At 41.0% G+C, this 22728-nt stretch overlaps 1 protein-coding gene across 1 annotated transcript in view; it reads left to right on the top strand.

Moving 5' to 3' along the window:
- Positions 1 to 1014: 1014 nt before the first annotated feature.
- Positions 1015 to 22728, top strand: part of WIPF3 (WAS/WASL interacting protein family member 3) — a 39418-nt gene continuing 17704 nt past the window's right edge. Inside the window, 2 exon segments of the mRNA XM_055706998.1 lie at positions 1015 to 1134; positions 15420 to 15552. Coding sequence (XP_055562973.1) covers positions 15475 to 15552 — 78 coding nt within the window. The 5' untranslated portion in view covers positions 1015 to 1134; positions 15420 to 15474.

The raw sequence follows: 22728 nt of genomic DNA, 5'->3' as shown, positions 1-22728 counted from the left end.
TAAATCAAACTCACACCTCTGGACAGACAGGACAAACAGATCTAGAGCATGGATTTTTACGCCCCTGTCCTGATGAGCAGAGGTGCCACAATCCATTGGTGACTTTCTACCAGGCTCAGAGGCTGATATTGCCACTGTCTGGATCCAAGCAATATCGATTTGTCCAGATTGCTTCATAATCAAGCCGGGTAATGAAGAAACCGATTTTACATTACTGCAATGAAATAGGTTTTCCAGAGAAATCCAGAACAGACAGGCCTGCCTCTCAGCCACCCGACAGCACCGTTTGAAGGCCACCAGGCAGGGAAGAACCCACACTATGATTTTTAAGTTATTCAGCAGCAGCATCCTGCCAGAGGAGCTCGCTGCGTGACAAACCAGGGTGCCTCATCCCTCCAGCTGGCCGGGACGCCCTCGCCCTGGCAGAATGCAGGCAGGCTGGCTGGGGCAAGGCTGTGATGTTTCCATCTGCAAACTGCCTTGAAAGAAAACAAGAATTTTTTTTATTATTACTATTTTTTATGCAGATGCTTCTAGCGCACAATCTGGAGCACACAAAACGAGGCCGCCCAGCGGGCTCCAAGCGCGGGCCCGCCTGAGGCTGCTGGGCAGAGGCGGCCGGGCAGGTGGGCGGCCATCGGCGGGGGCACAGGGTGGCGGCGTCTTTCTCTCCCTGCCCTGGGGCTGCGGTTTGGCTTCCGCAGGGGCTCGCACAAACACCCGGCTCCGCCGAGGCGGCTGCGGGCGGGCGGGCCCGGGTGCCGCGGGGCTTTACCCCCTGAAGGGGCAGCCCACCTGAGGGGGAGCCCCGCGCGGGAAGCGCGGGCTCTGGTGGGGCCGTCGGTGCCGGAACCGGCCGGATCCGGCCGGCACCTGCCCGCGCGCTCCCCTCTCGCTCGGGGCGCTGCGCGAGTTAAATTTCTACTTAAAAAAAAAAAAAAAAAAAAAATGGTTTTGTTCCCCCCCGAGGACTGAGCCACGCGCCGTTCCCCTCAGGCTCTTGAGACTCCTTCCCCCGCCTCCCAGCCGCCCCCCCCTGCCCTGAGGGAGGCGGGCGGCCGCCGCACCTGGCGCCCTCTGCCCGGGGAGGAGCACCGCGCCGTCCCGGACCCCGCGGCACCGGCCGGCCAGCAGGTGGGCGCGGGGGGAGCGGCGGCTGCCGGGGTGGGGGGGACACACCGGTGCCTGCGACCCGCCTCGCCGCCCCGGGCAGCCGGAGGCGCCGCGGTGAGGGTCGAGGCGGCCGCCTGCCCTGGCCGCTGGGGCCGGGGGGCCGCCGTGGGTGAGGCGGCGCGGAGGCCGGAGCTGCCCCCCGCGTCGCCGCGGCCGAGACAACTCGGCGGGCAAACGGGCTGCCTCGGCTCGTAGCCAGCCCCGCGGCTCGTAGCCAGCCCCGCGGCAGCCGCCGGGCACGGCCGCCCCCCAGCCCCGCGGGGGTTCCGCCGCCCCTCCGGGCAGGACCCGGCCGCGGTCGGCGCCCGGCGGGGGCCCGGGGGTGGCGGGGACCCCCCAGCCTCTGGGACGCGGTGCAGGTTTTGCGTGGGGCTGCCCTTCGGTTTTGTCGAAGGGGAACGGGCCGCTTGCAGGCGGCGGTGGGTAGGGAGAACTTTTTTCCTGTTTCTCGCCCTTGAGATAGGTGTGCTGAGGAAACGGGGCAGAGCAATCGTAAGAGCAACTGTGTGTTAAATGCTTACATACCTATTGGAAGGGGAGGAATGGCGGAGAAGTCTTGGAAAGAAAATCTTAAAGGTTTAGTTGTAGTTAACATGGGTAAAAAGGAGACTAAAATCTTGTCACTTCTGTATCAGCCTGTTGGCACTGATACAGAGCAACGGGGAGCATGCTGGTAAAAGGTAGCAAGAGGGGGGTTGTTATTTGGGTGTGCTTGGTGTTTGCAAAGGTTCAGCGGTGGTAGGTGATGCCGCAGCCCGTGGGGGGTGGGGTGGAGGAAGGGAGTGCCCCTGTCATCCAGAAGTTCAGGAGTTCTAGCAGTAGGAAGGACACGCCGGGCCAGCATGCCTTTTTTCGTTTGTTGCTGAAGGTGGAGTATTACTAAGCAAGATTTCTGAAAGGTAGCAAAATCTGGTTTAGGAGAGAAGACACTGAGACGTAAGATAAAGGTTGATGATTTCAACACAGAACGGTCTTGGGACAGCCTGCATTTACGGGCTGAAATATTTGCAAATGCTTCTGCTGATTCAGACAGTGAGATACTGCTGAAATTGTGGTAACAGTGATACCTGTTACTGTGCATGCTGCATGAATGGAATTGTTGAACTGCTTCCCGATACAATCGGTATGCTCAGTTTCTCCATCTGTATATCCAGCACAAACTCCTGTTTATTTTAACAGCGTGTGTTTGTATAATAATTTTTAGTCTTCAGTTCGCATCCTTTGTAGTGAAAGACAACCCACAGGGAAGATGATCAAGGAAATGGATACAACTTTATTCTGTGATGGCAGTTTGAGCTGGAACAAGTGGTGTGTGTGTGTGAGAGGGTGGTTCCCGTTCACTGCGTGGACCTGTGACCCAGTGCAGTGTTGTGGCTGGAATGTGCAGGCGGTGCAGACACTGCTGCCACCCACGGCTCCTATGGGACGTTTCCCAACAGGAGGTGGAAAGATTGAGTTTGCTTTGTCATCAGTTCAGCTTCCATGTACAAGATAACATACAAGATGCTCAGTGTGGGACCCTGAAAGAGGATTGTGTAAGTGCGTTTTGTTTCACTGATAAAATACTTTGGATGTTTCGCTGTAGATGATGATGATGACAAAAAGTGCGTTAGACTCATAACCAGGAAGAAATTTTGTGGGTGTCGATTCTTTTCCTGTAGAAGTTCCTGGTCAAGGAATGGGGCTTAGCAACCCCATGCAACTCCTCTTGATGGCACAGTTATGTTGTTATTAAACATTTTAAGTTGTTATCTACAATGTCTTAATAGGATTGAGGCTCCAGTAGGCTAAGTCGTGTATAAAAGTGCAGGTGCCTATACCAGCTTGTAATCTAAGTATGAAACTTGATTTAAAAAAAGAAAAAAATCCCGGATATACATTCAGTGAAGACAGGGGAGTATAAATAGTTTGATCAGCTTTGCATACAGACTTTGGTTGCTTGGGGGCAGCTGCAAAGCTTAATTCATTAGCTGCAGTGCTCAAGTCATTGCTGGTTTGGATGTATTCCTGAAAATGATTGAGATTCTGATTCTGTGGTTGCACTGCACTGGAAAGAGAGCAACATATGACTGCCTTTAACAAATCATATAGTACAATACAAAGCAACTCCTTTTTTTTCCTCTCTCTCCCTCAGCACCTCCAAAAGGAAATATAAATAAAGATCCTGCATCATCTCAGTTTCTGTTACTGCAGTACACCAGGAAGGGCCATGCTAGGATCGTGTATGTAACGGCTACTAAATCTGACTTTGCAGAAAGTATTTATATAATTCCTTTTTTTAACAGTAAATCAAAACATAGCAGTGTCGCATCTCAGTAATCACACCATAAAAGTCAGCAGTGTCTGTTGAATGTCTTAACAGAACATAGCATAGATCCTAATAGATGTTCTTTATACTTAAAAAGAGTAATTTTGTTGGTTGATGAGGTCACTGTTTTGGGAAATTCGTTGTCCTCTGAAAAGAAGACCTTCAAGTGAAAACGTTACCTTAGTCATAACAAACAGAAAAATATTTGCACATTTTGAGAGCTGTAATAAGTTTTGAAGTTTAATAACATGATTTACTATTTTATATCTAAAATAAATATTAACTGATATTAAATAGTTTAATATTTTAAAATATTCTAGCTCCAAAGAGAAGCAGAGCAGTGAAAGGATTGGCATCAGATTTCTTTGTATGTTGGTTAGTCATTACTAACCTATAGGAATTACATGATTTTTCAGAAGCATCTGCTTCTGTGGGAACTTTTCTTCTCTGTGCTTAGTGATTGGGATAAGTTCTGTTCAGTTATCAGAAGCAGGTGAGACTGGACTAGCTCAGTTCAGCTCTTTCACCCTTGACTTCCATAAATTACTGATCCCCGATGTGTGTGGGAATCTGCTGCATTATCAGGTGGGTATTTTATGCCATTCATTTTAAGGTCTAATGAGATCACAGATGAAAAGCTGAAGCAGACGATTGCTTTGGGAAAATGATACTAGGCTTTGTTGTGCCAGAATAAAGATTTCTAGCTTCTTCAGAGTATATGTAAAGTTAATACCTAAAGAAACACAATAATCAACTATAATATCCAGTAAATTGTTTTATCTAAAAGTCTTCAGTACTCACACTGAGTTACTCAGTGACTGCCATGCCGTTTTGAGATACAGCTTTCTGGAACACCTTTACCAGATCTTGCTCAATTAGTCTGTGCTCTTAAAAGTAGTTACTCTTTTTGAAAGACTGAAGCTTTTTGAAAATTGCCTTATAGTAGCAAAATCTTAATGGGATTTTACATTAAGTTGCTTTTTCATTTGTGGTCGTTCTGCATCAGGGTTGTCTGGTGGTTTCCTAGCCAGGATAAAGAGTGATGTAAACTGTGCTATATTTGCAGACAGAAAAAAATGTCCTCAGGGCTTCCAAATTGGAGAGAAAAAGTGTGTTCTTTTGAATATGCCCACCTTAATTTGACTTCCAAGTATCGTTGGGTGGACTCATTTGGTATCATGTATGTGACTATGTGACAGCTCTTAAGCTTCCTTTGAATTGCTTTGAAATATGTGAAATGACTACAGAATTTTCATAAGGTGTGAAAAGTGTGTTTTCATGCCTTGGTAATTCAGACAACAGCTGAAACGGATTTCCTTTAGACTACCAGAAATATCTCTCTCTCAGCTAAGATCATGCATGGGGGAGGTGCGATTCTTTGTTGCATTGACCCTGTGTCATCTTTCACCACTGATACAGATATGTAACCCGCTGTGATGAGAATGGCATCATTTTGTAGCCAGCCCAGGCAGAGAGGGCAACCTAACAGCTATAGCTACAGTGTAAGTGATAATACAAAGTGAAAAGCAGAGGAACACTACACCAAAGGTCCCTACAAGATAAAGTTCACTAAACGTAAGAACAGAAGATTCAGTATGAAAGCACTTGCTCAATCTTGAAACTGCTCTTACAACTGTCCAAGAAAACTACCTCCTGTGTCTTGCTCTGCAGCTTGTGTGTAATCGATATGCTATATCCTTACACTGTTGGCAACTGCAGTGTCCGCCTTGACAAATTAAAGCATTGGCTAGAAATTACAGTGCTTCTGCTTGATTCATAAGATAGGGGTAAAATGTTTCCTTCTAGATGAACAAAGTGGATGAATGGGTTTAGAGATAGCAACCCCCTTGTGTCGGCCCCTTTCACAAGCTATACACAGGTCTGTAAAAGACTGCTGTAACATTTAACTTTTTCTAGTTACTGTATCATGTTTTACTCTCTTCATTATAAGTAACAAAAAAGGAAAAAAAGAGAGCAGAATATGGTACTGGATCACAAGAGAGGTCTTGGGATCTTTTGTTCCTCCTTTGTATCCTCCTATTTGAAAAGTATTATGATACTGCTTTCCTAACCGGCGTAATTTTGTGCGTGAAAAATGTACATGCACCAGCGCTACTGACTGCGTATAAAATAGTCCTGGCAGGTTTTGAGCTTTTGTCCAAGTCAGTTACACTTTTGTTGTATGCAAAAGAAGAAAAGAAATAACACTGTACCTATACAAAATCTATAGGTCTGCTGTGCTAGTTGAGTAGACACATAAAGAAAATCATGAGGCACCGAAAAGGCAAGCCAGGCTTACATATCAGGAAAACAAACTGGGGTTTTAGCAACTTATTTTCAGAGGGAATGTTTGTTCCTCTTGGGGATGCATGAATCACTGCATAGATAGCTGTGAAATTCTGCCTGGGATTTGGACAGAAAGTTGCTTTAATTGATCAGTTGTGAGTGCAAACAGCTTAACACATGTTAGTGATGTTACTTGTGTTGCTGCAGCTTGTATTTGCTTGAGTATTTTCAGCATTAAACCCTGAAGAACTGATATCACTTCTACTGAAAACAAAGGAGAACTTAGCATAAAAAATAATAAGAGATGGATTAGTCCCTAAATTAGTAAATTGATAGAGGGGTGGAGACTATGTAGTGTACTGTGTGAGTGACAGAATTGGGGCCCAACAGGTCATTTAATACAGAATAAAAGCCTTTTTATCCTTGAAATGACTAAGTAGCAAGGAAGTTATGCAAAAGCAGATTGTACAAAATATTCTTGGATCAAGTGATCATGAGTTTACATTGACTTAACAGTAGGATAAATGATGCAGTGCCATGTGGGGATGCTTGAGCTTGCTCTGAACAAGCTGTACCAGGAGCTGCAAAGGCCTGGTGCAGCTGCAGAGTGTACACACTGGTTGCTTTGCTGCTTTCCTCAGCCCAGACCATTTTACCTGGTTGTTTTTGTTCAATACTTCCATTTCTATCCAGTCCACCAGGTGAGGCTTTGTACATTAGCACTAACACTTACCAGCTGTACTTCTGTTACCTCCTGGAATCACATTTCCTTTTTTTTTTTTTTTTTTCAGATCCTGATCATCCTAGTTCTGCATTTTTTCTGTTTTTCTCAGTACTAGCAACCTGCACTGAACCCCTAGTATCATCATGCAGTTACTTACTTTTGCGCCATGTGTACTCTTTCTTTCCCCAGGGCAGACAACTCTACCTTTTAAGTGAATTGGCTCCATTTGTCTTACCTTGTGTCAGCGGCAGGCAATAGGAGAGGTGAGTGATGAAAAGAGCAAAGACAAAGAAGAAAGTGGAGAGGGGTAATGGAGAGAGTGGTAAACCACTAGAAAGGAGAGAAATTTTCACAGAAGGAAGTAAAGAAAGAGAAGGGCCAGATCCAGACTAGTAGAAGTGAAAGCTGGAGTCCAAAACCAGCATAAACTTTGACACCAGAGTTGTTGGAAATGAGTAAGTCCTCATCTTTACCCTGCTTGGTCTGATGGCAGCAGATACTGGCTGCACTGGAAGTATTCCTGGGAGCTGATTCTGGAAGCTGATTCTGATCTACTCGTTGGAAGAAGGATAATTGTAAAAAACCATTTTGCTCCTTTGTGTCTATGATAGATGCAACTTTAAACAACATCTTCTATTGCCAGTTGATCCCTGGAATTACTTTCCTTCTTCAGCAGGCAGCAGAGTTAGTTGACTGGTTTTGGATTCCTAGTGCTCATTGTTTGTTCTGTGTGTGTGAGTAGGTATCAGTCAAAACGTCCTCTCTGAATATAATGACTTCTGCAAAGAGTTGCAACTGAAATCCTTCAATAAGTCAAAGGGCAGAATCTTTAATTTAATAAAACTCATTTTTCCTGAGTAAAGGAAAACTCAAGAAGTTGTAGTAAAACTTTGTTTTACTGCAATTCAGAATTAGGCCTACAAATCTAAACATCTTTTGTCAGGGATTTTTTTTTTGTTGTTGCAGTTTCAAATAACTTTGCAATTTGTTGTTCATTGTACAAAAGTGAAATTGTTGTCCTGAGTAAATGGATGTAAGTTTGGAGCTAGATATTTCATCAATTGCCTTTAGAAACAGCTAACAATTTTCTGTACAAGAAAGCGTATTTACGTTTCTGTGCACATAGGAAGTTTCATAAATATATCAGCTGTGAAACCTAAGGGGCAATGAAGAACTTTGCATTTTATTTTTTCAGAACAATGAGTTAGTTAAAATACTAAAAATGCAATATTATGGCAGTGTAGTGAGGCTTCCTTAATAACATAGGGTGTTATATACCTTTTACTTACAAGTATGGAAGCCTTACCCTGGTGCAAAGAACATCTAAGATCAAGTAAGTTATCAACTACGTCATTGAAAGGGAGCAGCATTTTCAACAGGACTGACAGATAAGAGCATAGAACTAAGAATGTATAAGCATGGTCAGTAGCTTTTTAAATTGTGAGGACGTTAGGGCTAGCGTTTTTACCATTGGAAATGGATTTGAAAGAGAAATTAAATCATCAACTTCACTGAAAATCAAGATCAAAGCTTCCCATTCTTCCTTAGAGGTGAGGATTTCCCTGGCAACTTATACCTGCAGGTGACCAGATCATCATGTTTTACATCCTCGTGAAGGGCAATTCTCCTTGCAGCATACAGTGACCACAGCCTGTGCTGGAGCATGATATAGGTACTGTACTGTAGGGAGGAGTGGTTCATGTTGAATTACCATATTTATTTTCCTTGTGCTGCCAGTATTAGACTGTGTTCCTTAAGCTGGTAGATATCAGCCTGATGTGGCATGCATACAGGTTTCTAAAAATCTGTATTTTCAAGATGGAAACCTGTGAAAATAGGATCTCTGATGGAACGTCATGTGACTGAAAGTGAAAATTTTAAAATTGAGACATGGATTTTGAAAGTCCTGTAGTCTTCTAATACTCACATTTGCAAATTCTTTTCACTTGACTGGCATTTGAAAACACATTTGTTGAGCTGTGTATAGCAAATATAAAAAAGCAAAATGCTGAACACTGCCTTGTTTGGGTTTTCTGTTTTGATGCTAGCTACTCAATTGGAAAGCAAAACATTCTACTGCTAGGGGATTTGGTTAAACAACTAGGAATTTCTTTGGTGGAAACCATTCTGCGTACAGGTATACTTTTCAAATATATCTGTATTATATGAATAACGATACATAAATATATGAATAACTATAAAGAAATAAATTATTAATAATAATGTGAAAACATACAGTTTAATTCTCTGCAGAGACTGCAAAGCTCGCAAATGTTAGCTTGAAACATCAGATTGCCTCTACTAAGAGAGCTAAAGTGCTGTTCACACTGAAACTCTTGAGGAGTATAAAAGTAAATGGTTGTCTTCAGAATGTGGCAGTGACCTTGAGCTTCCACTGAGCTGCACTTTCTTTATTTAGCTTAGGCCAATGATTAACCTTCCTAATGACTGTATACCAAATTTGCCATTGTTTATATATCTGGCAGTGAAATAGGCCATGTCTGTCTTTGTGTGGATGATACAGTATATTTCAAGGAAACCCTTTGTATAAATTGTTTCCTTTGCAAAGTCCTGTCTTTGTGCAAGTCCTAATTGCTTCTAATTTACGTCATTTGTCTTTGGACTCTTTAACTTCAGGTTAGCGCTACAGTAGGCATAATATATTTCTTCTTCTTATGTGTCATTCTTTTCTCTTATTTAAAAGAGTATGACAAATTCTCTTTATTCTGCTCCGTTACAGCAAGTAGTCTTCTGCGGCAGATCCCCAACAAGCTATGCCCTGAAATAGTCATGTGTAAGAACAAGAAGTCATGCACAGCTTTGCCTCTTAAGGGAGGTTTGTCAAGACATAGCACTTCAATTTCTAGCCTCAGCACCATAGGGAACCCAGCAGAGATCTGCCCACAGCACACATGGAGCAAGGCGTCTTCAAATTCCTGTAATCTGTGCTAGGTCAACCCTGCCCAGTTTGGTGCAGTGGTGTCAGGCTCCTGACAGAATAAGAGTCATGCTGCTTTTCAGGCAGGAAGGAGATGCAGCCCTTAGCTGCATCAAGTCTGGCAGAAATAGTCCAAGCCGAGGAGAACTTAGGTTCCTTGGCTTAGATGCAGGATACTGTTACGTGCCATCTGACAATCCCACAGACCCTGTGTAGACAAATACTGCTTAAGAGTGTTTCATCAGATATTAAATGGAGAAAGAACCCTCGAGGTTTGTACATTTCAATGGAATTGAAAAAGTGAGATTCTGCCTTTAGTTGCAGTGATGTAAATGGTGGCTGAGAGCAGAAATTTCTCTCAAGTTATGAACAATACAGGTGCTGTCTGTTAGGAAATGATGAAAGGCTAGAGTTTTCTTAGTTGTCTGTAAGAATCTACATGTGAATGCCTTGAAATATATATAGTAAGATGGGTATGTATATGAGCGTTTGCCTTTCTTCTGTAAAAGCAGGTTTTAACAGTCTGACACTTTGCACTGCTTGTAAATCTCTCAAATACAGTGGAGACTATCAAGGTTTTTTTTGTGGATGTGATTATTTTTGCAGAGGAGAAAGAGACTGTGAGGATACTCAGAGGCTCTATCTTGATTCTTCCTTGCTCTGTTCTCTAAACAGTCATTCACACTAAAAATGGTAGAAAGGAATGTAGCATCTGATGCTTTAAAACTACATGGTTTGATTCTGTTATAATTAAAACCTAAACCGGTTCATTCCAAACAGAAGCTTTTTCCAAGTCATTTCCAGTTGTGTGATAGTGACAGCAGAAAAATTGATCTGTGTAGCACATGTCTACTCTCTGCTTTTCTCTGTCTCTGTATGTGTTATACTGTCTTTAAAATATCTGTGGTGTGCTTGTACCAGAGATTTCAGCTGTTCTTTGGTGATGTTTCACAGGAGCAAACGGGAGCACAGTTAGGCTCATTGTCTACTTTTCAGATCATGAAAGTTGAGCACAGGTTTATTGATGCTCCCATGTAATTCTGAAATTCTTTAAGTTTTCTATTAAAATGTAAGGACTTAAATGCTGTAACTCAGAACAGTATGGTTAATGGGGACCATATTTGATTATATAAAAGCTGATGAGAATTTTAAAAGTTTGTGGTCTACTTCTTTTTTCTTCAGTTTTTAATCGAGAAAGCAAGAGCAATATTTTAGATAAGCTTTCCTGCACGCCTCTGAAATACCTACCCAGCCTTCACTTTGAAGGAAAAAATATCTGTAAATTCCTCCAAAGCTGAATTACCTACCTCAGACTGCAGAGGTGCAGTGATTGCAAATCTAGTGGTAATGAATCAGTTGTTTTGCAGTCCTTTCCTCCAAACTGATTAAAAGGGTTACATTTTCAATTCCAACTGTATTGTTTCATATTAATGACTATACCACCTAAAGACCTAAGGACTATAGCTATTTAAAAAAGCAAAAATGCTACTAGTTAGGAAATATTTTTGTGTATAAATATATGTGCATTTAAATAATTGTGATTTTTTTCCTCTGTCTTTTCCCCTTCTAGACATTGTTCTAAACTGAAGGTACAGCTGTTTCATGCCTTCCCTTTCCATGATGGGTGAAGGTATTTTAAAATAGCCTTTGCAGACAGACCTGTGGTGGTTCTGCTGAGCATGAAGTGTGGCAGGAGGCATGTCAGCTGCTGTCCAGAAACCATGTTGTTTCTTAGTTTGGCTCTGTCCTCCCAGCAGGACTTTTGTCTTAGTGTGAGTCCAGTACTGTGGCAGTGACACTTTAGGAGACCTTTGGGAAGCACTTGGATCAGAGCTTAGGTACATCTGGTAGCTGGGCAAGGTGAGGGCCAATCTATATAAAAGTTTAGGCAGAGGTAATGAGTTTCCCACAGGTGAATCCAGCACAGGACTGAGAGAGCAGTCCTTGAAGAAGAAAGCTCTGCACCTACTCTGACTTGTCTGACACTTCAAAATGAAAGTCTGGGTGAAGACTTTATTTGAGCCTTCAGAAATCTGGAGCTTGAGTTGTGCACTGAGGACTGCACTGTGGTTCTTAAACCCAGCTGCTATTCGAGCAAGCACTGTGAGAAGATCCAAGGAACAATATGTGACACCTGAAGTTACCAGTTTTAGAACCACCCTTTTCAAGAGAACAAAAGAAGGCCAATTGTTTTGGGATCAGAGAGCAGTAATAATGTTCGTTCACTGATGAGGTGACTTGTGAGAAATAAAACAGCTCAAAAAGTATAACTAGTCCTTGTAAATGTGCTTCTGAATTATAATTCTTATATTTCACGAAGCTGGTGCTGGGGGGTAGGTGAAACTATTTTGCTTGGTACAAGTCAGTCATCTGCAGTGGAGTGCAAATGGGATCAAACTAAGAAAAGGAGAAATTAGGCTGAGTGTCAGGCAATCTGAACTATGAGTTATTTGACTGCGAAAGAGCTTCCCAAGGGAAATAATACAAGCCACGTTTTTCGGGACACCTAAAATTAGACTTCAGAAAGCACTAAAAAAAATGTGCAACCTTGCTTTTGTGGGGAGGTGGACTAGAAAAGACAGGGTTTGGGATTTTCTCTTTTTTGCAATAAATTCTGCAATTGTTGGGCATCATTCTGTTCTGTGATGTGGAAGTCAAGGGAAGATGTACATTACTTTTTGCCTGAGAAAACTGAGGCTAAACGCACAAGCTTTTCCCCCAGCTATTGCCAAATTTTTAAACTATGTCTTTTTATTTCAGTCTCTCAGGGATGGTTCAGACCCTTCTCTTCCAATTATAAATATGTATATTTAGAGGAGAGGAGAAAGGACGTATGTGCCTTAAGGACCCTTTATGGCATGTCCCTCTTGTGTGGCTCTCAACAGACACTATAACTGATTGACGTGATACTCCTTTTCTGGTTTTAATTCAGAATTTCAGTTTATAATGTGCAAATCTATAACGCTGGCATGTTCTGAAGCTGTTGTCTGAAATTGCCAACTATATTTTAACTAGCAGCTTAATGGGAGGGAGGGGGTAAGAGACAAATAAAATACAGCCTTTAACCAAGGAATAGAGGCCTCCAAATAATGGGTGCTGATATTCTGAAAGTGTTCAAGTCTTCTCCATAATTTTATTTAAATACAAACCATGTAAGTGAAATAGGTGCAATAATACAAAAAAGGTTTTCTCATTGCCGGTTCTACATATTAAGTAAGCCCTACATATTACATGTGTAGATTATGCAGTTATGACTAAATCTTAAGAGCCAGGTTTTTGTATTGTAAGTTAGTTTGAAGATGCAAACCTTTATCTACCTACAGTCCTTCTTTGCTATCAGTTTCCGCTTGTGTGAATGACAGCACTCCTTCTTTCAAAACCCGCTTGAACAAATAGAACCCTGATGTGGAAAATGGTTCTTCACTGTATAGGTATTAATGTGATCACCTTCACACTGCAAAATGGTACTGGTATAAAAAACCATGTGAATTAGTCTGGGTACACTAATGCACGTCAAGGTCAGGACATCGAGCCTCTGAATTTGTGGTAAGAGACAAAGGAAAGCACATACGTGGCATTTTCTGAAAGGTAGTTCATTTATAGAGGATTTGGAATAGGGCGGGAGGAAAGCTACAGGGCATCTCCAGTATTTTCTTCAAGGGCTATGTGTTATAGCCCCCCCAAATGCATTCTTCTCCTCTGTCACTGGGCAGGAGGATTCAGGATAGCGGAGAGGGATACATGGTGAAGTGAATACTTCATCTGCACTGATGAAGTTTTGGGTTGTAGATGGGCACGCAGTTTCTGGCCCTGGATCTTAGGCTGCACTGCTTGGAGGAATGGCTTCTGGAACAAGGACTGGTGAGAGAGGAAAGTCATCTGTTCGAAAAGTCATCTGATTGCATTTGAGATTGTGACTTCTAAATACCAAGAGTTGATTCCCATTTCCTTTCTCCCACTGCTGCTCGCCTCCAGTGTGCTTTGTCTCCTGCTGTCATGCACGTGGTCTGCCTCAGAACCGTGGGCTGTATTTTTTTCCTAATTTGACTAAGAGCATATTTCCCAATCGAAATCCTTAATGAAGATAAAAGGCCTGTATTGCAGGGTAGGAAGACACTAACCTGAAACATATTATTAGCAGGGAAGACTCATTCTCCTTATGCCCATGTTTTTGAATGGCTTAATTGAGGAAAGGAGGTATCTTCTGATAATTGCTTTTTGCATAGGGCAACAATGAGGGTGGAATGGTAGAGATGCTGTGATGCTGCCTTTCTTGGAAAGCTTCATTAAGCCATGATTAAAGCAATTGTAACCAGTTCTGTTACCGGTCCAGAGTGCTTTGACATGCTATTCCTTTGCATAGGAGTCTCTTAAGGGAGAAAGCAAGTGTTGCAGAGGCTCTGCATGTTTAAGTTTTGATTGATCTCCCGTAAAGTGTTTTACAAGATACAGCAGAAGGAAGATACTCAGATATTATCTGGATATTGTTCACACACGCTAGGTAGGAAGTGGACAAGGCTGCATGTGCATTTTAACTTCATGGCCTCTTCTAATCTATTCCTCTCTAACAAAACAGCTAGGTATTCTCCTAAAGACTGTAACTTGCCTCATTTCTGTCTTGTCTTCTCTCCTGAGGTTCTTTTCCAGCTTTAACTGTCTCATGTCTCCTGCTTACTCAGGTAATTCTTACGTTACTTGACTGAAAGGTTTCAGACAGCTGGAAAAGCACAGAGTGCCTGCTTTTAAAAAAGAAGGGAAGGACAAAGGGGATAGGGGTTTGGAACTGTGATCCTTTGAACTTAGCATCAGTTTCTAGGGAAACGTCAAAATGAGTGAGATGTTTCTAAATGCTTGGAGGAGACAGGAAAACAAATTAGCATCTATAGGGATGTATAAAGAGCAAATGTGTCAAATCAATATAATTTCCTGCTAAGATACAGCCTTACAGAAAGGAGAGGAGTAGCAGATGTCATATTTTGCATTATTGTAGAACTTTTGATACTGTTTCACATGACATTATGAAGAGTTTCAGAAGACAGTCATGAGACAATGGACATAAAACTAGATATAAAACATGTTCGGAGCATTTATCCAGGAGTCACTGTCAACATAAAAGATGTTACCGAGTATGGATTGCCAAGGTTCTCTTTGGCACTGCCTAGTACTTTCATTTGCAATTTTACTGATGAAATACAGGGGTTGCTTCTTAACTTTACAGATGACTTCAGACTGAGAGGATATGCAATCATACCAGGGGCTGGGTTAGAGATGAAAATCAGTGAGTGATGCACTGTCATTCTGCAGGAGATTACAAAAAAAATAATACACAGCTTTTGTTGGAAGATGTGTGTCTTTTTCGTCAGTGTGTTACTAAAGAATTGTGAAAAGTTAACATTTCAAAATGGCAGAAAAAACACATGTGACTTTAATACTTGAAATGTCTCGTCCTTTATATCAATAATAGAAGCATTAATTTGTAGAATTATTTCTTCATTTATTATTCATTCATGTCTGTCTGGTTTTTTTTAACATTGGAACAAGTACAGTGAACCTTACAAAGTTCCTTACTCTGTCCTTAGAGCAGCAAACCTCTGGCTTAAAGTCAACAGAGTTCTTGCCCCAGCAGGAGTGCTTACATGTGGTTAATGGTGATTTCTTCTCTGCAGAATTGCATTACAGGGCTATGGGGTAGATTAAGGCAAGGTGTAGTAGTTAAAGCTGGACAGGCTGCCATCTATGTATTTGGTATTCATGGCACTTGTCCAGATCTGTGAGCTTGCTCTTTAGATGAATGTTGTCATCAGATAACTATACTGAGGCTGTTCGTACTGTAGTTTTGGAAGCAGTACACTATAAAAGTCTTCAGTCTGCTGAGAGCGAGAAACTTGGCTGATCTTCAGCTTACAGTGTATAAACACAGTCCTCTTTTTTTTTTTTTTTTTATTTTTATTTTTCCCACTTTTATTTCTCCTCCCTTCCTTCCCCTCAAGGACATAGACTTTGGCTGTATTTTTCATAACTGCGTGAAGCTAGAGATCTTAACTGATGCCTGTGCCGCCACCGCCACCACCACCTCCCCCTCCACCGCCGCCTTCTGGAGGGCCCCCTCCACCACCACCTCTGGTAAGATTGACTTTTCATCTTTATTAGCAAAAGCTTAGCTATAGTGGCCAGCTCAGAGCCCCCAGGATTTTGGCGTGGATATTCATGACAAATATCTGGGCCAGACACTTGTTTTTTCTTCTGTTTGTTAGAGCTGTGTTCTCCGGAGTGGGGTGTATGAGATGATCCATTGGGGTGCGGGAAGAAAATATTAGAACTTCAGTCATGCATGTCTATAATTTATAAATAAATATATGTATATTGGGGTGCATGCACGATTTTTTTTTTTAATGCTGGTGTGTGGGATCAAAAAGTTTAGAGACAATTGCATATGGTCAGAATTTAGCATTTGTGGATGCTTCTCCAGCCAGAGGGAACTCATTTTTGTATCGGTAATGTGCAAGTGGTAAATGTTAATTTCTTCATCCTTTTTCTTACAGCTTCTATTAAGACTCACAGTGTTCAGCTGTAGGTGTTGCTCTTTCTAGCACATACCGCCTTCCTGGGGATACAGCACAATATGCTTTTATAAGTGCGCAGGAACAATTACCGCTTGTAACAGATCAGTACTGTGTGTGTCATGAAATTGAACATGTGCCGTGCCAGCACATTTGCAATAAGAGGAGGATGTTCTGAGTCGGGTTTCAGGGTATTACGTTTTCATACTTTCACAATCAATTACTGCACCTATGATAAAACATGTTTAAGTCATTCCTTGTATTCTGCAGTTTGTTCATAGCCTGTTTCTGTACTGAAATTCTTAGACCATTTTGAAATAGTTAAACCTGACATAGTTCTGTTCAAGACATAATTTTTTTCCTTTTTCATGTTTTTCTGTCACTGCTTTACTTATTTGCAAGCGTATGTTAGTCCCTGTAGCAAAACAAAACATATGTGGTATGTCAAATGTACTTCAAATTATTATTATTTTTAAGAACTTCATTTCTACCTTGCATTCTTTGGCATTTCTGCCTGTTTTGTTCTGATGAAGGTCTGTTGATTTTTTTTTATAATGTTCCTGTGTTATCTTCTTCCAGAAAGGAGTTTCCTTGCATATATCTCTCTGCTACTTTGCAGGCTGAACCATTTTGTAAATTGGAGGAGAATTGTGGAGATGAATAGGAGGAAGATAAAGACAGAACATGAAATAAGCAGTGCTTCATTCCTTTTATCATTCTGTTTTAACTTTGAGCACCATGAGCAGTGTTTTCAGTTAGCAGCTCTTCTGGGTTGGTACGCAACCTAGAGTTAGATGCTGAAATAAGTGGGCCAAATGTTGTGAACAACTTAATGCCCACAACTGCAGTTTAAGTCAACAGAAGTTGCAAGTGTTCTTATCCTAATAAATTTAGCTCAGTAAAATACTTAGAGACAGTTTTAGACTTGTCTAACATATGCCAGTTGTTGTAAATGACTTGAGAAAGCTAACAGGATGCTTAAAGACCAGTATGAACAGCTTTGGGGTTTTTTGTTTCTCCTCTTCTGATGTCTAAAGCCACTACCATGATAGGGTTTTGGTACAAGAAGGCTTATACTGTATTTCCATATCTTAGTTAGATCATTCTATTTCAAATATGATCTTCTGTGCATAAGGCATATAGAATTTAGGGTCAGTTTTATCTTGGTGATATGGTACAAACTAAATGTATTTCTAATTAATGTCTGATATGAAAGCCCTGCTTTTACTAAGTGTTGACACTAAAAAGAGCACATGAACCAACATAAAGAATTAGCAAAATAATGTGGCAGAACGTTGCTTTTGCTGTAACAGCAAAAGCAAAAGGATTTTTCCCTGGGAAAACTGAATGAGAGCTAACTCGGAGACGATTTGTGATCTGCCTGGTGAGTTCAGCAGAAGCACAGTGTAAGTCAGCGCTCTAGTTGGTGCTGAGTTGCAGGGTAAAATCTTATCATTGGGGAACCCATGAAAACTTGCTACAGACCCTGTTTTCTTTTACTAGGAAGCAGTTTTCTAGAAATGGGCACCTGTCTTTTACAGCTGCTAAACTGCCCAGCTGTTGTTGCAGCTGCTAAATGTACAGTTGGAGGATGGAAGAAGAAGAAAATTCTAACAGGCACGTAACTTTAACCAAAACCTTCAAAACAGATAAGTTTTATTTGGCCAACACCTGGAAACGTTCCAAAGTAAACAGCACTGTGATTTTTATTATACTGATATAATTAAACCAGAGTAATGTTTACATGGTAGCAATTAAAAGTTAGGTTTTAATTTCGCTGCTGATATGCAGGCAAGCCACTAGTTTAACTTAGTTAATTTATGTTAGAAGAGAAACATCTGTGTGTAGGTTGAGGTTTTAGAATCCTGTCATTTTGCATGATGCCATTGCACGGGTACCATAGACTTGTCTTGTTTTTCTAATTATATGGGTAATAGCCATACTTTCCTCTTGCTTTCATTATTAGGATATTTTTAGCAGAAATAGTCACCACATTTTCTTTTTTTCTGCACATTTTCTTAGTGAATATTATGAGCCATGGTCCCAAATGATTTTGCAGTCCTTACTTCATTGAAATCCTAAGCACTATTGACACTTGACTTTCTTGTACTGTTAACTCCCTCTTAAGGCAGAAGTTAGGTTCTTTCCCACTGGTTTCAAAATTTTTTGACTTGCAGATTTTCTCTTCGGTACTCATACTGAATTCTGCTCGCAAAAGTTGTTACCAGGCAATACTAAAGTGATTTGGAGATGGTATTTAAGACATGCTAGAAGCCACCTGTGCCCAACAGCTGAAAATCTACTGGCTGTTAGAGTGTACTTAAAAGGAGGCAAAGTAGACTTTTCAGGAGGCAATGGTAGGGTATCTGCAGTAACAGGTGTAGGTGGCTGAGTCAAAATGTAAATATAGCTGATGGGATTAATTGAGCATATCTTCAAATGCCTGCCTTCTGGGGGTCGTAGGTAAAGATGAGAGGGATGAGTAGGCAGACTAGAACTGTACCCCAGTATATTTTCTGGTACTTGTTTACAGAGTTCAGATCTTTTCTCTTTCCCTTCTTCCCTCCACCCTAATAAAGGAAACTTAGAAAGGAGGCATTAGGAAGTTTTTTCTAAAGGTCTTTCAATTTTATAGGCATGTGTGCATCAGGTAAACTGGTTTCTTACATAGGTTTTTTGTTGTTGTTTTCTGGAGGGAGAATATTGTTTTGGGGTGGTTTTTTTCACTGCTCCTGGAAAAACTCCTTTTTATTCCTCCTTTCTTTTGCCTTCTAGTTTGGCATATGAGGCATTCTAGTTAGTTTTGGTTTATCATATTTCCTGGAGTACATACCACCACTGAGACGGATTAAAAATTTTCTCCACTTAATCTCCCAAGAAAGGATCAAGAGAGAACTTTGCTTTGATAAACCACATTCATTTTTTACATGCAGTGGAGACTGCTCGCTGCTGTGCAGCCTTTGTCTATACATTTGAATTCCTAATGTTATGATCAGTCATCACCTATTAAAATGTTAATATTGAAAGAAGTGTTGATGTGTAGCAGCCCTGCTGCGTTGTGCCTTATTCAGGGAAGATGTTTGTTTAATGATTTGTATGTTTGTGGAGTTTAAGCAAATACTTCCATTCTCTTCAGAATTGTTATTATTAAAGTCTTAGCATGGAAATTAACCCCTGAAATAACAATGGATTGGATTATTAAAGCCAGTAAAGTAGCACCAGGAGTTTATTTGCCTTATTGGCATACTGAAAACTAAGAGAGTGGGAGAAGAAAGGAATATGCTTACTTTGGTGAGAGAAATGTGAAACTTGAAATAATCCTGAATGCTGTACTGGTTTGTATATTAATCTTAATGGTTACCTGGCTCTTAGTTTTGAAAACAGAAAATAAATAGAATTTCTGTTGTAGACAAACTTATGTCAGCGTTTACCAAGTTTTTATTCTGACTTTATTTTCTAGTCTTGTAATAAAAAAAACCTCAGAAAAGCAATTCCTTATGATAAAACACTGTGATAAGCACATAATTTTCACAGAGGTAATATTTCCAAGGTTAAGAAAAAAATATCAGCTGATAGTTTTCCAGGTGGAGTGGGGTGGGGATATGCTTTTTTTCCCTCCTTCATGCAGGTGTCAGAGTGCAAATCTTGTTTCATTCAACCTTCCCAAGAAATTCAGAGACCTACAGTGTTTATCTGAAGTTGTGTGGGAGTTGGGTTTGCTCCTGTGACATTTAGCACTACTGTTCCTGGAAACAGGAAAAAACATTGTATGTAAAACAGCTTGGCCAAGGATAATGATGGTTTATGGTATTTTGATTTGGTTTTACCAAATATAATATGAGACAATGTGGGCATGTAAGTGTGTGTGTGCATAAATGTGTGTGCATGCTTGCTAATTACTTATTGTAAAAAATAAGGTAATTTCTCAACTTTTCATTCACAACCCTAGATGTGCAAGCATAACACTGAAAGAACAGAATCATGCATAGTGCCGATTACAAAATATGTAGGAATGTGTTTATTAAAATGTTATGCGAGCTGTGAGTTAGATGATATTTAGTACTTTTTCATGAAGTGCCGAGGTCAGGAGATACTAAATCATAATGGTTTTTGTTGATAGGTAAAACATACCGTAGTGAGAAAGAGTGCAGACTTGGTAATCTTGTTGATGACTGGCCATAGTACAGACTGTGCTAAGGGTTGGGCAAAATGCAGCTGAAAGTTTTGAGAACACATCGTTCCAGCCAAAATAAACTGATTTATAGTGTTTCACTAATGTATCACATCTCACACCAGCCTGCTTTCATAAAGACGTGAGAGGCAATTATGTAGAAAAAATGCTGTGTCTTTGTGTGGTTTATTTGATGTGATTTTCAAATAGTGGAAAATGTGGGATTGCGTAGCTGTATATCTCAAAGTGTTGCTGCTGTAGCCTTCTACTCTTGTAGTCAACAAATACAGAAAGGGTAAGTGGGAGCTAGGGAAGGTGGGGAAGAGGTAAAGAAAACATAAATACTAGGTTGGCATTGCTCCATGTGTTTCATCTGGACAGGTACAGGGCATGTTCTGCATGTACGCTATATGCTAATCTTGAACAGTTCACTTGAGATCTCTTAGGTCACCACTTTTAATGTATTTGGGTGGTGAGGTCTGTTTTGCATGTTTCTTCTTAATGTCGTGTGTTGTACACGTCTGAATGGAATGGAGAACACTTAAATGTATTTTTCTTATTCTTGCTGTCTGGTTTTCGTCTGTATAATTTTCCATATAAAAGTATGGAAGTTGCAGCATGTCACAGAGGTACCAGCTGTAAATGATCAGGCCCAGAAACAGTCTAGCTGCAGAGAAACTAATAGGTTAATTTACCATTCTAATCACAAGGTAATATTGTCCTGAAAAGTCAGTACCCCATCTGTAGTGTACACAGTGTAGTGTACACAGAATATTAAATTCCATTTGTCAATTAATACTACACTTTTAATTAAGAGAACCCAGAATTATAGCGATGCTTGAGTTGAAACTCCTCTGTGGGGCTAGAAGGTGACATTGCAAGCAATGTTTGTTTCTCACCTTTCTCCTATCTTGGGCTGATGATAATTTTGCATGGATGCTAAAAGGCATTTCAGAACGATCAGTAGCTTCTACATGGGTAACTAAGTAGGAGAAATGGCCTAGCCTTGGAACAGAGTGAGATTAAATTGTGGTAAGCGTAAGTTGAATGTTTTGTTATCACTATTCATAGTAGCCCTTGTCATTCTGGGGACCCAGCTATGGTAGACAGAGAGAATAACCAGCGGCAGCATCGCCAGCTCCCACAGCAGTATTTTCAGCCCTGTGCTGTTTGACATTTTTGTTGCAATGCCAGGGCCACAGGTTTTCTTGTTTATGTAAGAGTTTTCACTTCTGTTTTCAGTGATGCAGAGGAGATCTTGGGAATTGAATCCCAAAAATTTAGAAATCAGAAGGTGAAGTTCAAAATTATTTTTTGAAGCCAGTCTCAGGGTATTTTTGATATCTGACTTGCAATCTTTCTGAACCACTGGGAAACACTTCTAGAGTAGTTCCGAGTTTTATACTGCCTTCATTTTGGTGGCCTCTGTTACTGCATATTTTCTTCTAGTGAAAGAACAGCCAGAATTTATGTTTAAAATGTGTGTGTCAGAAAGTTAAATACCCACAGAAAAGCTAAATGGCTTAGCAGGTATAAATCATCATATTGATTCTGTTGCATTTTTGCATTCAGGTACAGAAATTTAGCACCCCACACTGGAAAACTTTAAGTACACCCTTGTTAATAAGCCCACTGCTCCATTTGTAGCAGGAGCAATTGAACCTTTAAGTATACAAGATTTTACATTGTCTGATGAAGTGGTGCTAACATAAAACGAAGAGGGTTTTTCTAGGTGCAATGGCATTGATTACTGGTGGTTTGAAATGAGCACTGGAATATAGATTAGAAAAGAGTTAACTCTTGCTGTGCTATTTTTTTATCTTTTGTTCCCTGCCGTTGTGTCAACTAGTGCGCTTCAAGCAGATAGATGCTAGTGCAGAGAAGACACCAGGCTCTGCTAACCCTGAAACACCTCATTATTTGGGACTAATGCCAGGACTAGGCGGTGGCTAAAATGCCAGGAAGAGATCTGTAACAACTTTTACACCGTACTTCCCTTGCTAGAAGTTGAGGAACAAGACTGGTGTAGACACAGCCTATCTAAGTACACACATTGCTCGATGACCTTTTCAACCCGTCACGTTCAGATTGCAGAACTTTGTGTGGTGGAGACTGAGATCATGGCTAATCATTATTGAGCTGGGTGTAGATGGAATCGTGAAATGCTGGTCCTGTCATTCTCCTGAAACAATGACTTCGTTAGCTGCCAGGAACCTTTTTGGCAGGTCCCTTCGTGTGGGTTCCCTCAGAAAAGTCAGCTGGAGAGTGACCCCTCACACGGGAAGCATTTGAATTGCAGCTTGTTAGAAGGCTGAGAGATCGTTGTGTTTATCCAGGTAGACCAAGTGCCAAGAATTAATTAGTTTCACCCTATGCTACGCCACAGAAACACAAGAAGCAGCTCTGATCTTGCGATTGACTGTGCAGGTGGAGTCTTGCAAATTTTCCCATAATTAAAAAGCTTTAAATCAGAAGTTGGGGCTCTGTGGTGAATAGCTGAACCAAAACTTGCACCAAAACCAGATCTTGCAAGCTTCTTTATAAACAAACAGTTTAAAATATTTAAAA

The sequence above is a fragment of the Falco cherrug genome, chromosome 4 (assembly GCF_023634085.1).
Source record: "Falco cherrug isolate bFalChe1 chromosome 4, bFalChe1.pri, whole genome shotgun sequence".
In the NCBI taxonomy this organism is placed as follows: Eukaryota; Metazoa; Chordata; class Aves; order Falconiformes; family Falconidae; genus Falco; species Falco cherrug.
The sequence above is the reverse complement of the archived record's forward strand: the minus strand, read 5'-3'. Positions and strand labels throughout refer to the sequence as shown.